The 18625-nt window shown below is 38.4% G+C and overlaps 1 protein-coding gene across 1 annotated transcript in view; it reads right to left on the bottom strand.

The window, feature by feature from the left end:
• Positions 1–2079: 2079 nt before the first annotated feature.
• LOC136863274 (uncharacterized) overlaps positions 2080–18625 on the bottom strand; it is a 250174-nt gene continuing 233628 nt past the window's right edge. The window contains exon 4 of the mRNA XM_067139661.1: positions 2080–2508. Coding sequence (XP_066995762.1) covers positions 2080–2508 — 429 coding nt within the window. The remainder of the gene's footprint in view (positions 2509–18625) is intronic.

The raw sequence follows: 18625 nt of genomic DNA, 5'->3' as shown, positions 1-18625 counted from the left end.
GTAAATCTTAATTTAATAAATAGACATATTTATATCGGTCAAAATTTTGAAATGAACTTAAGAGACGTTTCACAATCTTTCGTACCTTTTACATTACATGAGAATACTAAGTCGAATCATAAGTGAGATTTCATATGACTAATTATTCGAAAGATCAGTAAAATTTAAAATTCTCAGCAGTATTTCTGGCAGTATTCAATTTCTCACTTGAATGATTACTGTACATTCTAGAGTGTTGCAAATTGTGATTAAAGGTATGTAAGTGTCAACTTTTGTTCATTAGCTAAAAGGAATGATGTTCATGCTGGAATGCGAGCAGAATATTAAAATTAATATAAATGTTGTCATCACTGAGCTGTCTCTTTATGTTCTTAACTATGAAGTTTCCAATTATTTTATATACTGTACTTTGAAAGGCGAAATTCAAATTTAGCCTGGATGAGTCTTTGTTGGGTTGCACATCCTGGCCATATCAAATCACATGTTTGTAAAGTAGGGTCGTACCCGAAACTAGTCGTACGCATTCTTTCTAACAGGGAAGTATTTGTGTTCGTGTTCCAACGCTCCAAACTGTATAAACGTTTATAGAAAATCTCGAATATGGTAGCTGGAAGCAGCTGTAGAGCTATTTTCCGTGTAAAGTTATACATTTGTCAAACGAGAAAGTTCCATTAGTTTCAGTTAGTAAAATTATGCTATAACGTTTAGTCACAACGTTGAAGATGGTGTATGCAGTAGTGTGGCTACTATCAAATGTGTTCATTGCACACTGCATTGCGTGTCAAGCACGTCACTGAGAAGACCCATCTTCATTTTGATATTGACTAAATTTGTACGGAGACATGTCTCGTCCGTATCACGCTTAAATGCACTCTAGATAAGTAATTTCCTTTCATGTACTGTATAATATAATTTTCATATCCATGTGGTGCTTTCCACTCATTTTCAAAATTGCGCCAAATCGCTTGATCAAATGCTTAATTGTACATGAAAAAGAACCATACATCAGTTATCAGCTTCCATATTTGAGCTTTCCCATTAATGTTCGTTCAATTCGAACACAAGTACTTAAGATGCTAACTGAATTAGTAAGTAAACTAAAATTGCATAAGTTTGCGTGACAACCTTCTTAGTGTACTACAAAGCCGTGACAAACGTGATGCGACTAAATATGTACCTCCTCATTCATATTTGAAATTAAGAGGACCCTCATGCACCGTTTGATATTCAGCATTACATATTAAAGCAAAACATACACTTATGACAACATATATTACATGAAGAAACATACTGTAGTCAATTTAATACTGATAGTTTTTACATTAGATGCTTTTTAGCGTATGTACAATATGAAATTGGTAAATCTCACTATAGCCTTTCGTATTTTTACACAAAAAGTATTTCATTTTGTCTTTAATACTAGACACTTAATATAACTAAGACAACGCAGTCCAACATCGTTTTAAAAGAAGCTTCATACACTCAAAAACATTCGTACTCTTCCTTAAGATACTCTCGCGTATTGCTAATACAAATGGAATAAATGTAATAAAATAGATGGTTCACACAAATTAGTTCCAGGTTTCCAGAGTTATATTTTCTGACCGGAAACATCCTAGTAAAATTTTGGTATTTTTGTCTCTAGTACTAATCTCAGTAGTAGATTACAAACATCAGAATGATGCGGGAATTGCACTCACATAACCAAAAAATTGTCCTTTTCGTTCAATCATAATTACTTACAATCCTGGCAAAATTTTGACTTTGATATTCATTTTAAAATCAGACGGAAACACGCATTATAATGAAGAACTTACGTCTAATAAAATGCAATGAAGAACCTACATTCTATGATAACATATATTTTTATGTACAGACGTGGTGTTCGCTAACAGCAGTGAGTCGTAGGAAGAGGCCAGAACGCGTTGAATTTGTGATTTATTCTCATTGGTCTCCATCAATGTGAACTTAGCAGGCATTAGTTTAGAATGTTGTTACTTTGGTTTCATGTGAAGGGGTTTGGTTATTACAGCCAAGAACCCTCATTTCAAAATGACTGCCTGCTAAGTTCCTTTCTCATCAGAAATCACATTTAGGTAACCTAAAAGCAGGTCTATAAAACCGGGATTTAAAGCTTGATTTGAGTCTGCTCTTTACTGACGGGGTTTCCACGGCCTCGTGGATCGTAGCTATATCACAGGCTTCCTCGTCTTCGACGGCAGCTAAGCGTTGCAGTTTATGGCGATGTCGCTTGGAATGTGGCGCTGTTCCCATGCTGGTTGTACTCAGACTGCTGCTGCTCGAATGGCTACGGTTGAAGGCTGCTCCCATGTCGGCAACAACTCCGCTGTCTACGGTCACATCACTGTAATTAGAATCCTGGCGAATGGTTGTATCACTGTGGGTAGAGTCCTGTCGAGGCACAGGATCTCCACCTTCGCATATCTCTCCTCCTTGGTCTTGGGATGCCGACAGCGAAGAATCACCTTCCAGAGATGTCTCCTGAAACTGAGAGAGATAAGTTTAGGATGGGGTGATCACGTCATAGAACAGTGGTCATTTTATAAATACTGTTTTTGTTAATGAGTGTCTTTGTTGCTATCAGTGAATCAAATCAATGAATCAAGTAATGCAGAATAGAATTAATTCATTTTTCTCATTTTTGTACTTGAGTGGTAAGTTGCAAAAATATGTATTGCCCATTTTTCTCATTTTTGTACTTCAGTGGTAAGTTGCAAAAATATATTATTTCCGTAGGAACTTCTGGAATAATTTTAAAAAATCAAGCTCACAACGTGATAATTCTGCGGAACACTTTAGAATGTTCCTTTCTGATATTTATGCTCTGGAAAGACTCAGGATTGGCAGTGTCCGTCATTGGCTCAGTCAATAATAACGTTATATTTTAATGTCAGGCCTGCTTATGGCCTTAATGACCTATTCTAACGTACAGTACCTATGCAGCTATTTTTTCTTTTACTAAATACATTCTGAGACAAATAGAAATGTGCATTAATGACTTTCATGTATTTACCGTTACTGCTCTGTTCATTTTAAATCTGGCCGTCATTATCGCATATTAATGTTATCATTCCTTTTTCCGATTATTGTATGTGTGTAATATTGTTCTGCTATTATCATGAGATGCACACCCCCCTTCCCCCTGTTTCATATATTTTATAGTTTATTATAAAACTTTTCTGTCCACTTTCAGTTTATTTATCCGTAATGCTAAGGAGTCCCTGTTCGGTTGGGGAATTTGGCTACATTTTAATTTCCGAAACAAACATTTTTGATTGTTATATTTTCTATTATTATTTTATTCATGGCATCGCAGCTTGGGATCATCATTGATTTAACGTATTTCACGTGTGTTTCGTTGTCTTATGTATGTTCAAAAATTCTTATCTCTTTACAGTATTTTAGTACTGTATGTTTACTTATTACAGTATTTCTCGGAAGATTCCTTTTATTCTATGTTCATGGTTATGGTTGACTTCGTTCAGTAAGTGTATTACATCATAATTTATGTCTTTCATAAGGAAATCTCACCAGATGAACAACAACCTCTGCTGGCATCACCACAGTGAGTTTAAAACCCTTTCTCTTTTTCTACGAATTTGTGATCGTGGTGCACTCGCGTCATCACAAGGCCAGATCAGCCATTACCAATAGTTTGAAGGAGGAGGTAATCAACTTCTATGAAGAGGTAGGTATATGGGTTGTCTAATACTGACAGCGGTCGACTGGCAGCCATCATCGTATTTATGCAAAATTCTCTTCATGTATATATCACTGACCTTGTTGTAAGTTAGAGACCCATAAAAGCCAGGCTGAGGAAGTCGATGCCACCAAGAAACCTATCTACTAGTCAACTACCGATTTATTTCGAGAAAGGTATCATCTATAATCAATGAGGGTGGGGCGGTTTCGGCCCCCGCTTTATCACCGAAGTCGCTTTGGCTCCTGTTGGGTTAATAACATTTCCCTTCTTATTTAGCAGGTTTAAGATTGTCAATCCTAAGATTTGGCATGGCTGAAAATGTTGTTAACGGAAGTACGTTTCCTCTATCTTATAAACATTTACTGGAAAATTAAAATAAATAATTGCCGTGGTTAATATTGTTAGAGTAAGTAGGCCTACGTTTCATCTATGTTATAAAAAGGCTCTGGAAAATTTGTAGCTGACCTTTAACATATGCTGCAGTCTAATGATCTTCCCGTGCTGGTAGTCATTAATGGCTGTCAGAATCAATATATCGACCTTTTCCGTTTCTTTGATTTTTCTTCTGTCACTATTGTTTCGAAGCTTTATGTACCGGTATGTGTCAACTTGAATTCCCTACAACACCTCCATGAAATGACATATATTAGGATGGGGAGCATTACATTCCTGGTTGAATTTTGCATGGGGCGATTCACAGCAGTTTGTAGTTCCGTCTCCTGTATTACCACAATTAGCCCATATTTCAGGAAGAAAGTCAGATTCATCCATGCAATTATAACATACATAGTCAAAGAATTTACCCATCTTCTTGTGTACTTGCTTCATGCTCATCAAGTCGTTATTGAAGCAGTCTTCAACCTGTGACGCAGGCAGTAGGACTAGAGTAAAGGAAAGTTTCAGATGTTTGCCGATCTCCAACTCAGTATTCTTGAAATCGCTTATGGCTATTTCCGCTTTTCGTTTTAAAATGTTGTCGAAATAACCCGTTGCCTTCGTTTTCGTGTTCGTGAATTAGATCTTCTTCCACAATACTCTTGTCCGCCAATTTCACAGATGCTATACAACTTCGTCTAGTACACTTCCACCTGGTCACTCCATTTGCAAGGTTTTTATAGAAGACGAATTTAAAATTTATCACTGAAATTTAGGACTGTCAATCCTAAGAGATACTTTATTTGTCTTGCTATACATGAACTCCGTGACAGAAAATGGCAGGAGAATTACAACACAAACATAGAAGACAGTTTCGCCTGGAACAAGCGGAAGACGTCGCATAAATATCGAATCGATTAGAAACAGTTCAGGGAAACAATACAACCGTTGAGATATGAACAACGTATCAAATGCGGGAGCCAATGCGACCACGAAGTGCAGCTACAGGAGCCGATACGACTAATCCGATCACTGACTGCGATTGGTCAGGTTCAGGAATAACCCAAAATTTTTGCCGAATTTTGTGAACAGTTTGGACTCATTAAAGCCTTCAAAAACACATTTGCCAAAACAGTGCTCAAATATTCCATTTGTACATTTAAGTACTATGCTTATGATCCTTAACACATGTCACTGTAGGTTGATTTCACCAACATTATTTAAGACTTCTAAATACCAGCACATAATTTTTGTAAAGTAACGTATGTTTTTAGGTTCTCTTTATCATCATGGTAACCTGAAAATGCTGCTGGTAGGTTTTTAAATAAAGAAAATAAAGCAAGTTAAAGATCTTGCCTTTATCTACTTTTTTTGCTATTTTGCTTTACGTCGCACCGACACAGATAGATCTTGTGGCTACGATGGGACGGGAAAGGCCTAGGAATGGGAAGGAAGCGCCCGTGGCCTTGATTAAGGTACAGTCCCAGGATTTGCCTGGTGTGAAAATGGGAAACCACGGAAAACCATCTTCAGGACTGCCGACAGTGGGATTCGAACCCTTTATCTCCCGGATGCGAGCTCACAGCTGCGCGCCCTTTATCTACTTATGCCTGGGATTATGACAGTACTCACTCTCATATTTTTAACGAACAGTTTCTTCAAGGCCAAATAAAGTTTAATCGTGTTTTTAAAACATTCTTCTGCGTTGTTTATTGTTGAAGGAGAGTTTAAATGAGTTGTTTGCATTTATGGAGATAAACCGGTCAATCGTCGTGAAATATCAAGGAACACACACTGTATGTGATAAAAATCTAAGTATTTATCAGTTGGATTAATTAAAGCTTCGTTCCACAATATGTTAATCTCGATACATGCATTTCATGCTACTTCATTTCAGCGATAAGTAACAGATGTGATAATTGACCTACCATCCTCAAACGTGCAGGCAGAAACAGGCTATTTGCTAACAGGAGGAGAAGGTTGGGAGTGGGGTTGGGGATGAAGAAATAGACAGATAGAGGCTGGATGCACTGCAGCTAGGTTTGGATGTAACAAAATGAAACTGGACAGTGGACAGACCTAGAGAACCTGTCATCCCGGGTAGAGTGTTGCAAATAAATTGTAGTAATATATCCAGATACCTTACAATTCTTATATTTTTATTTAAACTTCTTTATTAATACACTTAAGAAAATGGAAATTGCAACACCATGAAGGCATTGGTTGTTTGTGTTGATTTTCAAGATATGGAACGATGCCACGTAGGTATGTAAACGATGAAAGTTTCAGACCCATTGGATTGTTGCTACAGGTCTCCCCACGTGATTGGTCGCGGAGGAATCAACTCCAGTATACGGACTCTGGCGTAGCGTAGTTGACTTGCAGTCTGTGCAGTGAAGTGTTCCCTGTCAAACATGCCTCGACGACAGAGAAGAGCACGCTATCAACAATTGTCGCCGTTTGAGAGGGCTCGGATAATTGGGCTGTGTGAGGCTGGATTATCGCTAAGAACTGTCGCTGCACGTGTTGGCCGACAGGCATCTACGGCACAACGTGTATGGCAGCAGTGGTCAAATGAAGGTACCCACACTCGTAGACCTGGCTCAGGCCCAGAGCGGCAGACAACTGTGAGAGAGGATCGCCGCATCATTCGGATGGCCCGGATGGAACCCCATGCAACAGCAGCGCAAATTCGAGCAGCTGTGGCACCCCACGGTACACAACAAACAGTTGGTAATCGCCTGCGTGCAGCTGGCTTACGAGCCCGTGTCCCTGCAGAAGGTGTTCCATTGACCCCACAACAGCGACGTGTAAGGCTGCCCTGGTGTCGAGAAAGATCGACGTGGGTGGACGAATGGCATAGGGTCGTCTTTAGTGATGAATCGCGCTTCTGTCTTGCCCGCAGTGATCGCCGGAATCGTGTGCGCCGACGTACCGGAGAGAGGGGCCGCCCAGATCTTATTGTCGAGAGGCACACAGGGCCAACACCAAGCATTATGGTCTGGGGAGGTATTGGCTTTAATGTGAAATCACAATTAGTGCTTGTTGAGGGCACTATGACTGCTCGACAGTACGTTGATAGGGTACTCAATCCAGTGGTTGTCCCTATGATGGCGAACATTGCTAATGGGATGTTTCAGCAGGGAAATGCCCGGGTTCACACTGCACACATCTCCAGAGAAGCTCTCCACGACATCACAACCTTAGAATGGCCCGCCAAATCCCCGGACCTCAGTCCTATTGAGCATGTGTGAGACATGATGGGTCGACAACTGGCCAACCGTCCTCAGCCACCCACAACTCTGGAACAACTGACCCGTGCCGTGCAGTAAGCATGGACCACAATTCCTCAGGAAGCGATCCAGGGCCTTATTGACTCCATGCCTGGACGAATTCATGAATGTATTGCAACTCGTGGTGGGCACATCCTGTATTGATTGTTGTTCAAACTTGCGGTCAGAGGGACCTGAAAGTGTAATCATCGAATCACAACCGAACACTCGTCCTGCATGTTCAATTGCAGCAATGTAGCACCACCTCTACCTGCTAGAAGTCCTAAAGCCAGTAGTCAAATCTCACTCTAACAATGATACTCATGATGTAACCAATAAAATGTGTATTTGTGATGCTTTGTACATCTTATAAATAAAAGTCTAGGAGGTCCGTTGTCTGTAATGTCATTTATTTGACCAAATTTTGATACATTTATCTTTCAGGATAATTCAAGATCGTATCGGTAGTTTTTAGCTTTCGTGTCTGTTTGTCTGTTTGTTCCACCATCACGGGCAAACGGTTGAATAGATCTCCACCAAACATCATATTTAGAGTCTACTCTACAAGAAACAGGTTTAGGTACGCATATCATTCAAAAATCACTCAATAGACTGGGGGTTTATAGGAAGACTAGAAGAGTTTTTTCAATTTTCTCTTACACTTAGGGTCTACTTATCCAGAAGCGAGATTTGATACGAATATCATTTAAAATCACTCAATAGACTGGGGTGTTATAGGAATGCTAGAAGAGTTTTATCGATCTCGATAGCTGCAGTCGCTTAAGTGCTGCCAGTATCAGTATTCGGAAGATAGTGGGTTCGAACCCCACTGTCGGCAGCCCTGAAAATGGTTTTCCGTGATTTCCCACTTTCACACTAGCCAAATGCTGGGGCTGTACCTGAACTAAGGGCACGACCGCTTCCTCCCTACTCCTAGCCCTTTCCTGTCCCATCGTTGCCATAAAACCTATCTGTGTCGGTGCGACGTAAAGTAACTTAAAAAAGGTTTTTTAAAATTTTATTTTACAAAAGTGATTATATTTCGACCTAACTTCATATTTAGAGTCTACTCATCCAAGCGCAGGTTTCGATATGGCATATCATTTAAAATCCCTGAACAGACTGGGGGTTTATAAGAAGACCAGAAGAGTTCTTTTCAATTTTCTGTTATGCTATTGATTACATTTCGACCAAACTTCATATTTAGAGTCTACTTATCTGAGAACAGGTTTCGATATGCATATCGTTTAAAAATCCCTGTATACACTGGGAGTTTATAGGAAGACCAGAAGAGGTTTTTCAATTTTCTCTTACACTGTTGATTATATGTAAAATATGTAGACCATATGTGAAACGCCCCTTCATTTTAAATAATTTTTTATGTACATAACTTCGTTTACTCTTCAAATTACGGAGAAAATTACTATTTTCTATGCGCGTCATGCTCTATAGTCAGTGATGGACACCCTCGCAGACCTACAGTTATTTGAAGGATCCATACCAGGAGAAAATCAGATGATGCATCATATTTCTCTTGGCTTTAAAATTACCCCCACCTAATCTATCTGAACACCGAAGTAACATGAGGTAGAACTTTTCCCTTTGGTGTCAGTGTGTTTATCTGTCTGCCTGCCTGGTTATCTATCTGTTTGTATATACCTAAAAGTGGAAAATTGCTGGACTTATTTCAACCAACTTATGTACTTGGATTCTACTCACTCAGTATTGTGTTATCAGGTGCATATGATGTCATGGTAATCACATGGAGTTTCCATTTATAGGAAGGTTATTCGCAAATATTTTCGTAAACATTAGGTCTATCAAAAGACTGTATACAACAAACCTTTAAGAATATGTTGTTTTCGTTCCTTTACGCCATGTACGTACTTATCGTATGACGGACACAGATGGCTACAAAAAATTGGATCTTTAGTCAAAAGTCCCATTGGACATCCTGTGCATGTCACTTCAAGGTGGGCAACGGGAAAAACTAAAGAGCCATTTTACTCTTTTCTGTAGGGCAGATATTAAGGGAGATGTCATCAATGTCAGAGCGCCACGCAAATCGTCAGAGATGCAATATGCAATCTGAGAACCATGGAGAATTTCGCATAACTTCGGACCAGGAGCTGTACCATACAATAAATTCGCTAATCGTCATCATTCTCTCTCGATCTTATTCAGCTTCATCTGCCACGTTACTGCTACGCGCTTTCGTAGGAAAGTACCACCTTAACATGTCGCATTAAACGCATGAATAGGGCCATATTACTTCGCATAAATTCCTGAAGGTAGCCTGTAATCCACTGCAAATTCCCGTGCGAAGAAGGGTACAAATGCTAGTTTATAATATGCAGTGATATATCATATTCCATTCATGAAATGTAACTGCAGTGCTTGGCATTGTATTATATCGTGTTCAACAACTGACAAGCGCTCTTTCCCATACCTGGGTAAAGGCGGTGATCATACTTCATAGAATAATAAATGACCAGAGAAGCATTGAAAAATATCACCGTCGTAATATCATAGTAGCTTCTTGTTCAGTTGGCCCGACATTGATTACCGAGCCCATCGCGAAATTAAGACTAGTTCTTAAGCACTCTATACACATAGTACATGGTTCGACAAACTTGGTATTTTTAAAAGTTTACAAACCAAGATCGCCTGTGTGTGTTGTCTCACGAACCGTGTTCGTGGCGAACATGGATTTCTGTGAAGTTGGAAAACTTTGCTCGTGGAGTGGCCAGCGATGAACCAGGTTCGTGTATGCACAATGGCAGGGGCGAACAGGCTCTTCTCGGCCAATGTACAAATTCATACTATCTATGTGAAAATAGGAAGAAAATAAACAGTCCATAGATAGGTAAAAAAATATTTATCCAGGCAAAGAAAGGGACATATTCGTTTCGCTGTATTTAACCAGCTTAATCGAATGTACTCATGTAATAATAATAATAATAATAATAATAATAATAATAATAATAATAATAATAATAATGATAATAATAATAATAATAATAATAATACCGAGCTCGATAAGTGCAGTTGCTTAAGTGCGGCCAGTATCCAGTAATCGGGAGATAGTGGGTTCGAACCCCACTGTCGGCACCCCTGAATATGGCTTTTCCGTGGTTTCCCATTTTTCCACCAGGCACATGCTGGGGCTGTACCTTAATGAAGGCCACGGCCGCTTCCTTCCCATTCCTAGGCCTTTCCTAACCCATCGTCGCCATAAGACATATCTGTGTCGGTGCGACGTAAAAAAAATAAATAAATAAATAAATAATAATAATAATAATAATAATAATAATAATAATACCGTCTTACATGAAGAAGTAGAAGAATATAATACAACTAATGCTCACTTTTGGATAATTCTCCTTGAGGATCTCGTAGATAGATTTTCAGGTTTTTGAGATTATTACCCTAGAGCTTGAGGAAAAATTGCTGCTTGAAACTTTAAATCTTTCATAACCCTTCTCGTAGCTAAGTCCCGAAGTGTAGCTACGAGTCGTGCTACTGCAGTGATTGCTTTCTCAAATGAGTAACTTGCTTTGTGATGAATGGTACTATGTTCCACACTGGTATTTGCAGAAACTGTTGACAGTCTGTTTCATTTACTTCCCTGAGCATATTTAACACAATGAGATCTTGCTCACTTTCATACATTTTAATCCTCCGGACTGGCCATTTTTCAGTAATTTCGGATTTTCGAATTTTATACTAGTTTCGAACTTAGGTAATTATTTATTTCATTATATTTGATTTCATACATTCTACTTCATATCTGTAAAAATTGTAATACAATTGTTAGATCCCTTAGCATGGAAATAGTTGATTGAAATTAGCAGGTTTTTCACTTTTTTTAAATAGTTCAACGTATAAACTTAACTAATGAAATATGCATAATATTGAGTTTATTTGGTTTTAGGTCATTTAGAATTGTTTGTACAAGAGATAAATATACATAATAATTAGTACATAAATATCATGTGTGACCTGTTAGTCAGATAAGTTGGTATAATAAATCACTATTGTTCGGTCTATGTTCACGAGCGATCGCCATTACGTGCGAACTGCTGTCGAGTCGACACAGCTCTGACAAGATTTGAAAAGAATATGGTGTGCAGAGCTGAAGTTTGCTGCCATCTATATATTTTTTTCGATATCTAAATGGACCAAATCTTAATTGAAGTGCCGATCAACGTACATAGTGCGTTTGTTTCGTAGTAACAACGAAGAAAACCAGAGAACGTACTCTGTGCGGGTTTCATTCTCCGCAATAAATGACGCAGCCCATACGGTGTACGGTCTTCGACCTCAATGTGTTCAAAGATTTATATGAGACCACTTGTCTCTTTCCTGTAATCCGTCCTTATTCCACGTACTCCTTTTCTTCCTCTTCTTCCTAAAAAGCCCAACTCGTCAAGCACAATAACAGTAGTCGCAACGTTCGAAACGTGTTTATTTTCACGGCAAGTGTGAAACTTATTTCATCCTGCTGGATGTATGCGTATGTAGCGAAACAGACAACGAACTTCACGAACAGAGGACGCCGAACCAAGTTCCTATATGTACGGAGCCCCTTAGGAACAGGAACCAAGAAAGAGGGCGGGTAAAATGGCTTTCGTCCTCCCTAATCTAAACGTCATTTAATTCCAAGTACAGACAGATTATGAAGTACATTTCTAACATATCAAATACACGGAGTTGAACACAATCCACCAATGAAGTCGTAACAACAATTAAAACACGATCAAAAGTCTAACTGCCCGGAATAAGGAATAAAGTTGCTATTAAGACACATCATATCTGATATAGGACGTAAAAAAGTGACTAAATACAGAATTGCAGCTGCTGACGGCTAGAAGGAAACCCCCTTTTTTTACAATCTGCTTTTCGTCGCACCGACACAGATAGGTCTTAAGCGACGACTGGAGAGGAGTGGGAAGGAAGCGGCCGTGGCCTTAATTAATGTACAACACCAGCATTTGCTGGTGAGAAAATGGGAAACCACGGAAATCCATCTTCAGGGCTGCCGACAGTGGGGTTTGAACCCACCATCTCCCGAAAACAAGCTCACAGAAGGAAACTCAAAAGAGCCGGAAGAAGGTTGAGATATTGTGGGGATTGAGTTCGGTGTGGAGTGGCCCGGCAGTCGGCCCTTCTCCCCGCTGATCCGTGATGAAGGCAGGGGAGGCTCTTGAGGTAGAGGCGGTGTGCCGTGGAACCACCAATTTAATAACAGAATGAATATGAGATTCTTTCCCTCCCAAGAGCAGTTTATATTCAACTTAAATATCAAGAAAATGTATGCATATCTTATTCTGCTGCCTTCATTGGAACGAGCGCGCAATGTAACATAAACTCTAAGAGTGTGAGCCAGATCTCACGGCACCGCTTTTGAACGTAAGACACTGTACAAAAGACTGTCTGCCTTGGGTTTGTATGAGTTGTTAAGGGTTGAGGGAGTGTCAGTGACTGCATGAACCAACGCTTTAATTTCATCCACTAGAGAACAGGATGTAACAAGTAAAAGTCAAAATGTTTTATATTTCAACCACTAGAGTACAGTATATGGCAAGTACGATTTAGGCAACACCCAGAGTTAACAATATAGCAATTTCTTCTTTGTATCTGATTACTATCATATATTTTATCGACTGGATATTCTTCGTTCTCTCGTGTTAAAATAGACACCTAGCGATTTTGTTTTAAATTGTGTTAGCGACAAAAATAAATATTTCTCTATTTGTAATGTAACAATCTAGGATTTGAATTTTACTCTGTTTCATTACTGACACAGTTACCTTTACTTACCAGAACGCCAGCACAAAATATCAAAATTGGTAACTTTTCTGGTGTTTATTTTGTGTGTGTATGAATAGCGTCGTTCAATTATAGGGTGCAGCGGATATCCTTTACTATGGGTGTCAAGTAGCCTTGAAGGTAAGGAATTTTGCAAATTTCAGTTTCGCGGCAATTAATTGTGACTAAGTGTTTTTATTACTTTTATTTTGCTATTTGCTTCACGTCGCACCGACACAGATATGAGGTTATTTATTGTTACGTGAGGCAGGCATGTGTTACATTCCGTGTCATTTTTATTAGTTCATTTCAAGCTGTGTTCGAGATTCTGGAGCAAATACTTTTAGTGAGTAAGACTTACATCTATTTTCTTCATAATCATTCGTTCCTGAGAGGTTGTTAATTTGTTCAATAATTTTCTTATAACTGGATATTTTTAAGAACAAATAAATGTGGATTAAAATAAATATTTATATTAGTTTCTAAATTTATAAATTCGTTTCAATTGATACTTAATTAAAAGAACGGTCTTGTACAAAATCTGAGTTAAATAATGTGATTTCCTATAACTTACAGCATAGGTAAATTTGTACTGTTTGTACTTGTAACTTTGACAGAGTTTTTCACAAATTTTGAATTTTGGTGGAACTACTAATAGAATAATCACCAGCCATCACCGGTTGAAGAAAACGGTAACCAGTGTAACTTCTATTGTACTGAATCGTATTCAGTTTATAAAGATGCTTAATACTTACAAAATAAACTGGATTTAATAATCTCTTGAAGTCTGAACATTTTTGAGCAGGCAAGAATGAGGATAACACAGGGCTGCAACTTGTCACCTACTTTATTTAACTTGTACCTTGACGAAGCTATCAGGCAATGCAACCGGCATTTGAACAATCGTAACATTTCAGACAAGCAAAAGAAGAATACATTTATTAAGACAGTCGTGTACACCGATGACAAAGTAATCTTAGTAAATGTCGAAAATACTCTGCTGTTTGAACGTGATAAAAATAACCAAGGATTTTAATCTGAATATCCAAAAAATGCGTAAACTGGCCAGTGAGATGCAAAGTTATAATAGAAAAACTGTGGAACAAGTGTCTAGATTCAACTTCCTTGGCTACCAAGTATACATGGGCGAAAATCACAAAACTGGAGGGTTTAATTGCATATGTGGAATCGTCAGAGGAAAATATACACAGATACAATTTTACAAAAGCCATGGCTGTACCAGCAAGATCATATGTAAGCGTAACATCGAACATGGCAACAAGATGTAGAAGCAGAATTCAGGCAGCAGAAATACGTTTAGTCAGAGGAATCCCCGGATTCTCTACACTAGTTCACATGAAGAATGAAATAATAAGCGACTGTTTGCAAGCATGTATCATCTTTGAGAATATTGTTTGATATACCTCGGTAGAAATAAATTGCTAAGCCACGTACAGAGAATGAATTACAATCAAATGCTAACATTCATTGGGGATAATAAACCTGTAGGGGAAAAAAGAAGTGTTGGGACCTATGAAACACTGGCGCAAGCAATAGACCACAATGCCTGAAGCTTCAGGAAGATGAAGAATTATGTTGTTAAGTTTACTGAAAATGCACTTATAACAGTTCATAACTTTTGTATTTGGCACAGTTAAACATTAGTAGTCTATAAGCCTTTTTCCATTTTCATTTCAGTGTTTCTTCACTTATTAACTTTATTGATGATGATGATGATGATGATAATGTTTGTTGTTTAAAGTTGCCTAACATCTAGGTTATCGACCCAGTAACTTTATTAAAAATGTTTCCTCCATATTGGGATATTCAGAACATCAATCAGAAAAATTTCAAACTCCTGTTAAAGTCTTGAACTGTCCGCAGATTGTCAGTGACTCAAGATAAACTTGATTGCTCTTTCAATATTACAACGCTTAGTTCCTATACCTGTAATCAACAAAAGGTCTCCAGCAAGGTGTAAAATCAGCTACTTCCTACTGGTAATTAATGTTGGAGATGCCTCATGGATACATCATGCAGACATAGAAATGAACAGTTAGAGCAAACGAGCTTTTCCGGACATAGTGAATAGTGTTTCTCCTTCCATCATTGTTTGTTCATGGGAACGTGATAGCCGAGAGGTATCGTCACGTCCTGTAGTTGAGTTTACACGTAAAGACTGGAGATCTCTTGACTAAGAACGCGATATCAACAATCACGTGAAACTACAAGCTGCAACTTGGTCTACGTGCTGAATGTTTGAAATAAAAGTATATTTGCCTCAGAACCTGAAATATGTAACAGAAAATTATTCAACATCATAATCTCGATGTCTCTATTGCAGGTCTATTATTTCTGAAACACTCACCTAGTGTATCTCCCAGGAGATGGGTGGAGAAGTAGGTAGGTACGAGGCAAGCAAAGGAGTTCTCAGCGTAATGTATAATAATTTTCAATGTTGAAGTTCATGACAGTAGATACATACTTTGTACTACAGGGATACTGTGTGGACCACCAAAATGATGTTTTGAAGGTGAAGCATTAATATTACATTCTATATATAATTTATTCTTGGCTGTGAGTGCACACTGAATAGATACTGATTAGCTTTCAATGCAATTTATTGGTACTGTACTTAAATACGTACGTTGGCGTCTTCTCTAAATGTTTACTGGCACGTAAGAGGTGTCTGTCAGAAACAAAATACACTCATATCACGTTCTGAAATAAGTTAATTTACCCTTACTCTTCACTTTTTCTTCTCGTATGATTAAATGTACAGAAACTTGAGGGCTCTTTCAATGTTGCAACGCTTAGTTCCTATACCTGTAATCAACAAAAGGTCTCCAGCAAGGTGTAAAATCAGCTACTTCCTACTGGTAATTAATGTTGGAGATGCCTCATGGGTACATCATGCAGACATAGAAATGAACAGTTAGAGCAAACGAGAGAAGTCATAATATGTCTATATAATCGCTAAAGAAAGTAACATGCAGCCAGGTCAAGTCTCTGCTCGGTGTCCAGGTTTTATGAGAGCAAGCTTGGGCACCTAGACACTGTTAAACGCAGGAACTGTTCGGTAGATGTTAGCCTGCTATAGGGCTAGCTACATGGACAGCTACAGAGCAAGCTTAAAGCAGGCACTCAAGGAAGCCTGGTTCACAATTGCTCAACACTGGGAAAGAGACCAGGAACACATGCTTCTAATGTTGGTAATAGAAATCGAACTCCGCTGTTGAATTCATGTTGGTCGATGAAAACTAGGCCCCCCTTACCTTCATTAGCTGGTCTACTTTTACTGTTTGGAGAATATGTCAGCGTACCATGACCAAACAAGTTAAGTTGAATTGCATCAGGAAATCGTCCCCTTCAGACAGTCATCGTCAAAACATAAGTTATTTCCTGTACAATAACGCTTTTTAGTGAAGAAGCATCGAATGGCCATGATAAATTGATAATCTCACGATGAACCTAGGAAGAACGATCAGATGTAGGATATTTGTGCAAAATAACAGCAGCCATACTTTTACCCGAATACTTCAGTTATATACATTTTAGATTATCCGGATATCTCGGACATTTTTCATTCGGAAGATCGCAATGGCTATATCACTCATCCCGAGGAGAAAACAGTTAAGTCAATTTTTTGGCTTTCTTAGCTTTTGCAGTAACCTACTAAGGTCAATGCTCTCTATCCTTTGACACAAACCAGGTAAGTAATTTCATCATAAAATTGAAGAAATAGCCAAATTTTATTTCCACATTATTCAAGAATACAAAAATCCTCGTTAAGGAGCAGAAAAGTTCAGTTATCTTGTTAAAATTCTGAATATTGTTAATTAATGTGAGTTCAACCAGATACGTCAGTTTGTCATATGTGTAATGCATTCCCTGTTATTATTGTGAACGTGGACATTGTTATATTGTAAATGAATTATTGGCAATGAATTGAGTTGCCTTTCTCAAATAGAACTGCTAAATCTTGCTAGCTAACAATACACAGATGTGACTTACACCACTTTTGTTTTTACTGGTCCACATCAGAAAATAATGCCTGGTCAATGTACGACAAGTCAGTTTCGTTCAAGATCCAAAGTAGGTATGTCATCATCATTTGAATAAAACGAAATCAAATCAAACCATTTTAAAGGGTATTTCAAACAACACAGAATGGTTTGACAACACATGGCGAATCTGCGATTTCGTATTGTTTAAAAACAAAATGATACTTCTCCTGAGAACTTCAATTTTTTGACTTATCTTGTAATTCCCTGGTATGAGTGATATATAAAAAGGAAATATTCTGTATTCTAAGGTCTATCCTCTAACCATATATTAGTTTGTTGTCGTCTGGAGCCTACCTATAGTATTTCGTTTACTATTACCATGTAATTGAAGTGAGCGGTTTGTATTGTTGTATTTATTTCTTGGTAGAAAATATCATTAACAAAATTTCAGTGAAATAACGATGGGCTTACACATTGTCCATGGAGTTTGTCTCCTCAGAAAACGAACATGTAACATTTGTGTGATTTCGGGAAATAACAGCTTCTGTCCCTTCCCAGCTGGAGACGAATGTGCTTACATACATAGAGTACCCTGTATTTCAGTTTCCTTTCAGTTCCTGTTCCTGTTCCAGGGCAATTATGAACCAGACCGAAGCCAGCCCAACCTGTATTAAGTGCGTTGGTGTCGGGCCACCAGATGACGACCAGGCAGTGTTGACAAGGAAATGCGTCGTCTCGCTACACAGCCAAACTCGTGCTCTAGACCAAGGGAGATAATACAAAATTCTTCTACATTTCATCCTCTTGCTATTATCCAATACGTTGGTAAATCAGAAAATAAGTTCGTACATTTCAGGCTAATAGTATGCAGCTTGCTGTGTCTTATGTGTCCGTTGGTAAGTAGTCCCAGTGACCCAAGTGTATACTTGCGTAAAAAGACAAGTGCATCCCTACATAGCTGGAGCGACAACAAGAGAACTGTCATTTGACTATCTGCAGATCCACGGCACATTCCCTTCATACAGAGATATTCCGTCGGCAGATGTTTACACACTCCGTGTTTTCTATTCACAGAAATCGCCTAGCCGTGATCACCTCCATCCTTGACTATTAATCTCGTACCTGCCTTAAACGCTTTCACATCGTCACTGAAACTAGGTTACCTGAAACTGGGACGACGCACTAGCAGATTCAAAATTTGTTAGGTGCCACATACCTTTGTTTGTATGTTATAAAATTGGTTAACTTATTTTCTGATTTGCCACTAGCTACACATTATTAGGAAGTATAATTTATTTTTTGTCTTTAATATTATATGTTATACAATGTTATACAATATTTCGTAGACTTGTACTTCATGCATTTTACTTCAAACGCACTATGCTCAAGTTCACTATAAGATAATGTATAAGAAAGATATATTTAGCATATTGAAT

Source organism: Anabrus simplex, chromosome 2 (genome assembly GCF_040414725.1).
Source record: "Anabrus simplex isolate iqAnaSimp1 chromosome 2, ASM4041472v1, whole genome shotgun sequence".
In the NCBI taxonomy this organism is placed as follows: Eukaryota; Metazoa; Arthropoda; class Insecta; order Orthoptera; family Tettigoniidae; genus Anabrus; species Anabrus simplex.
Note: the sequence above shows the minus strand (reverse complement) of the source record. Positions and strands in the feature narration are given on the sequence as shown.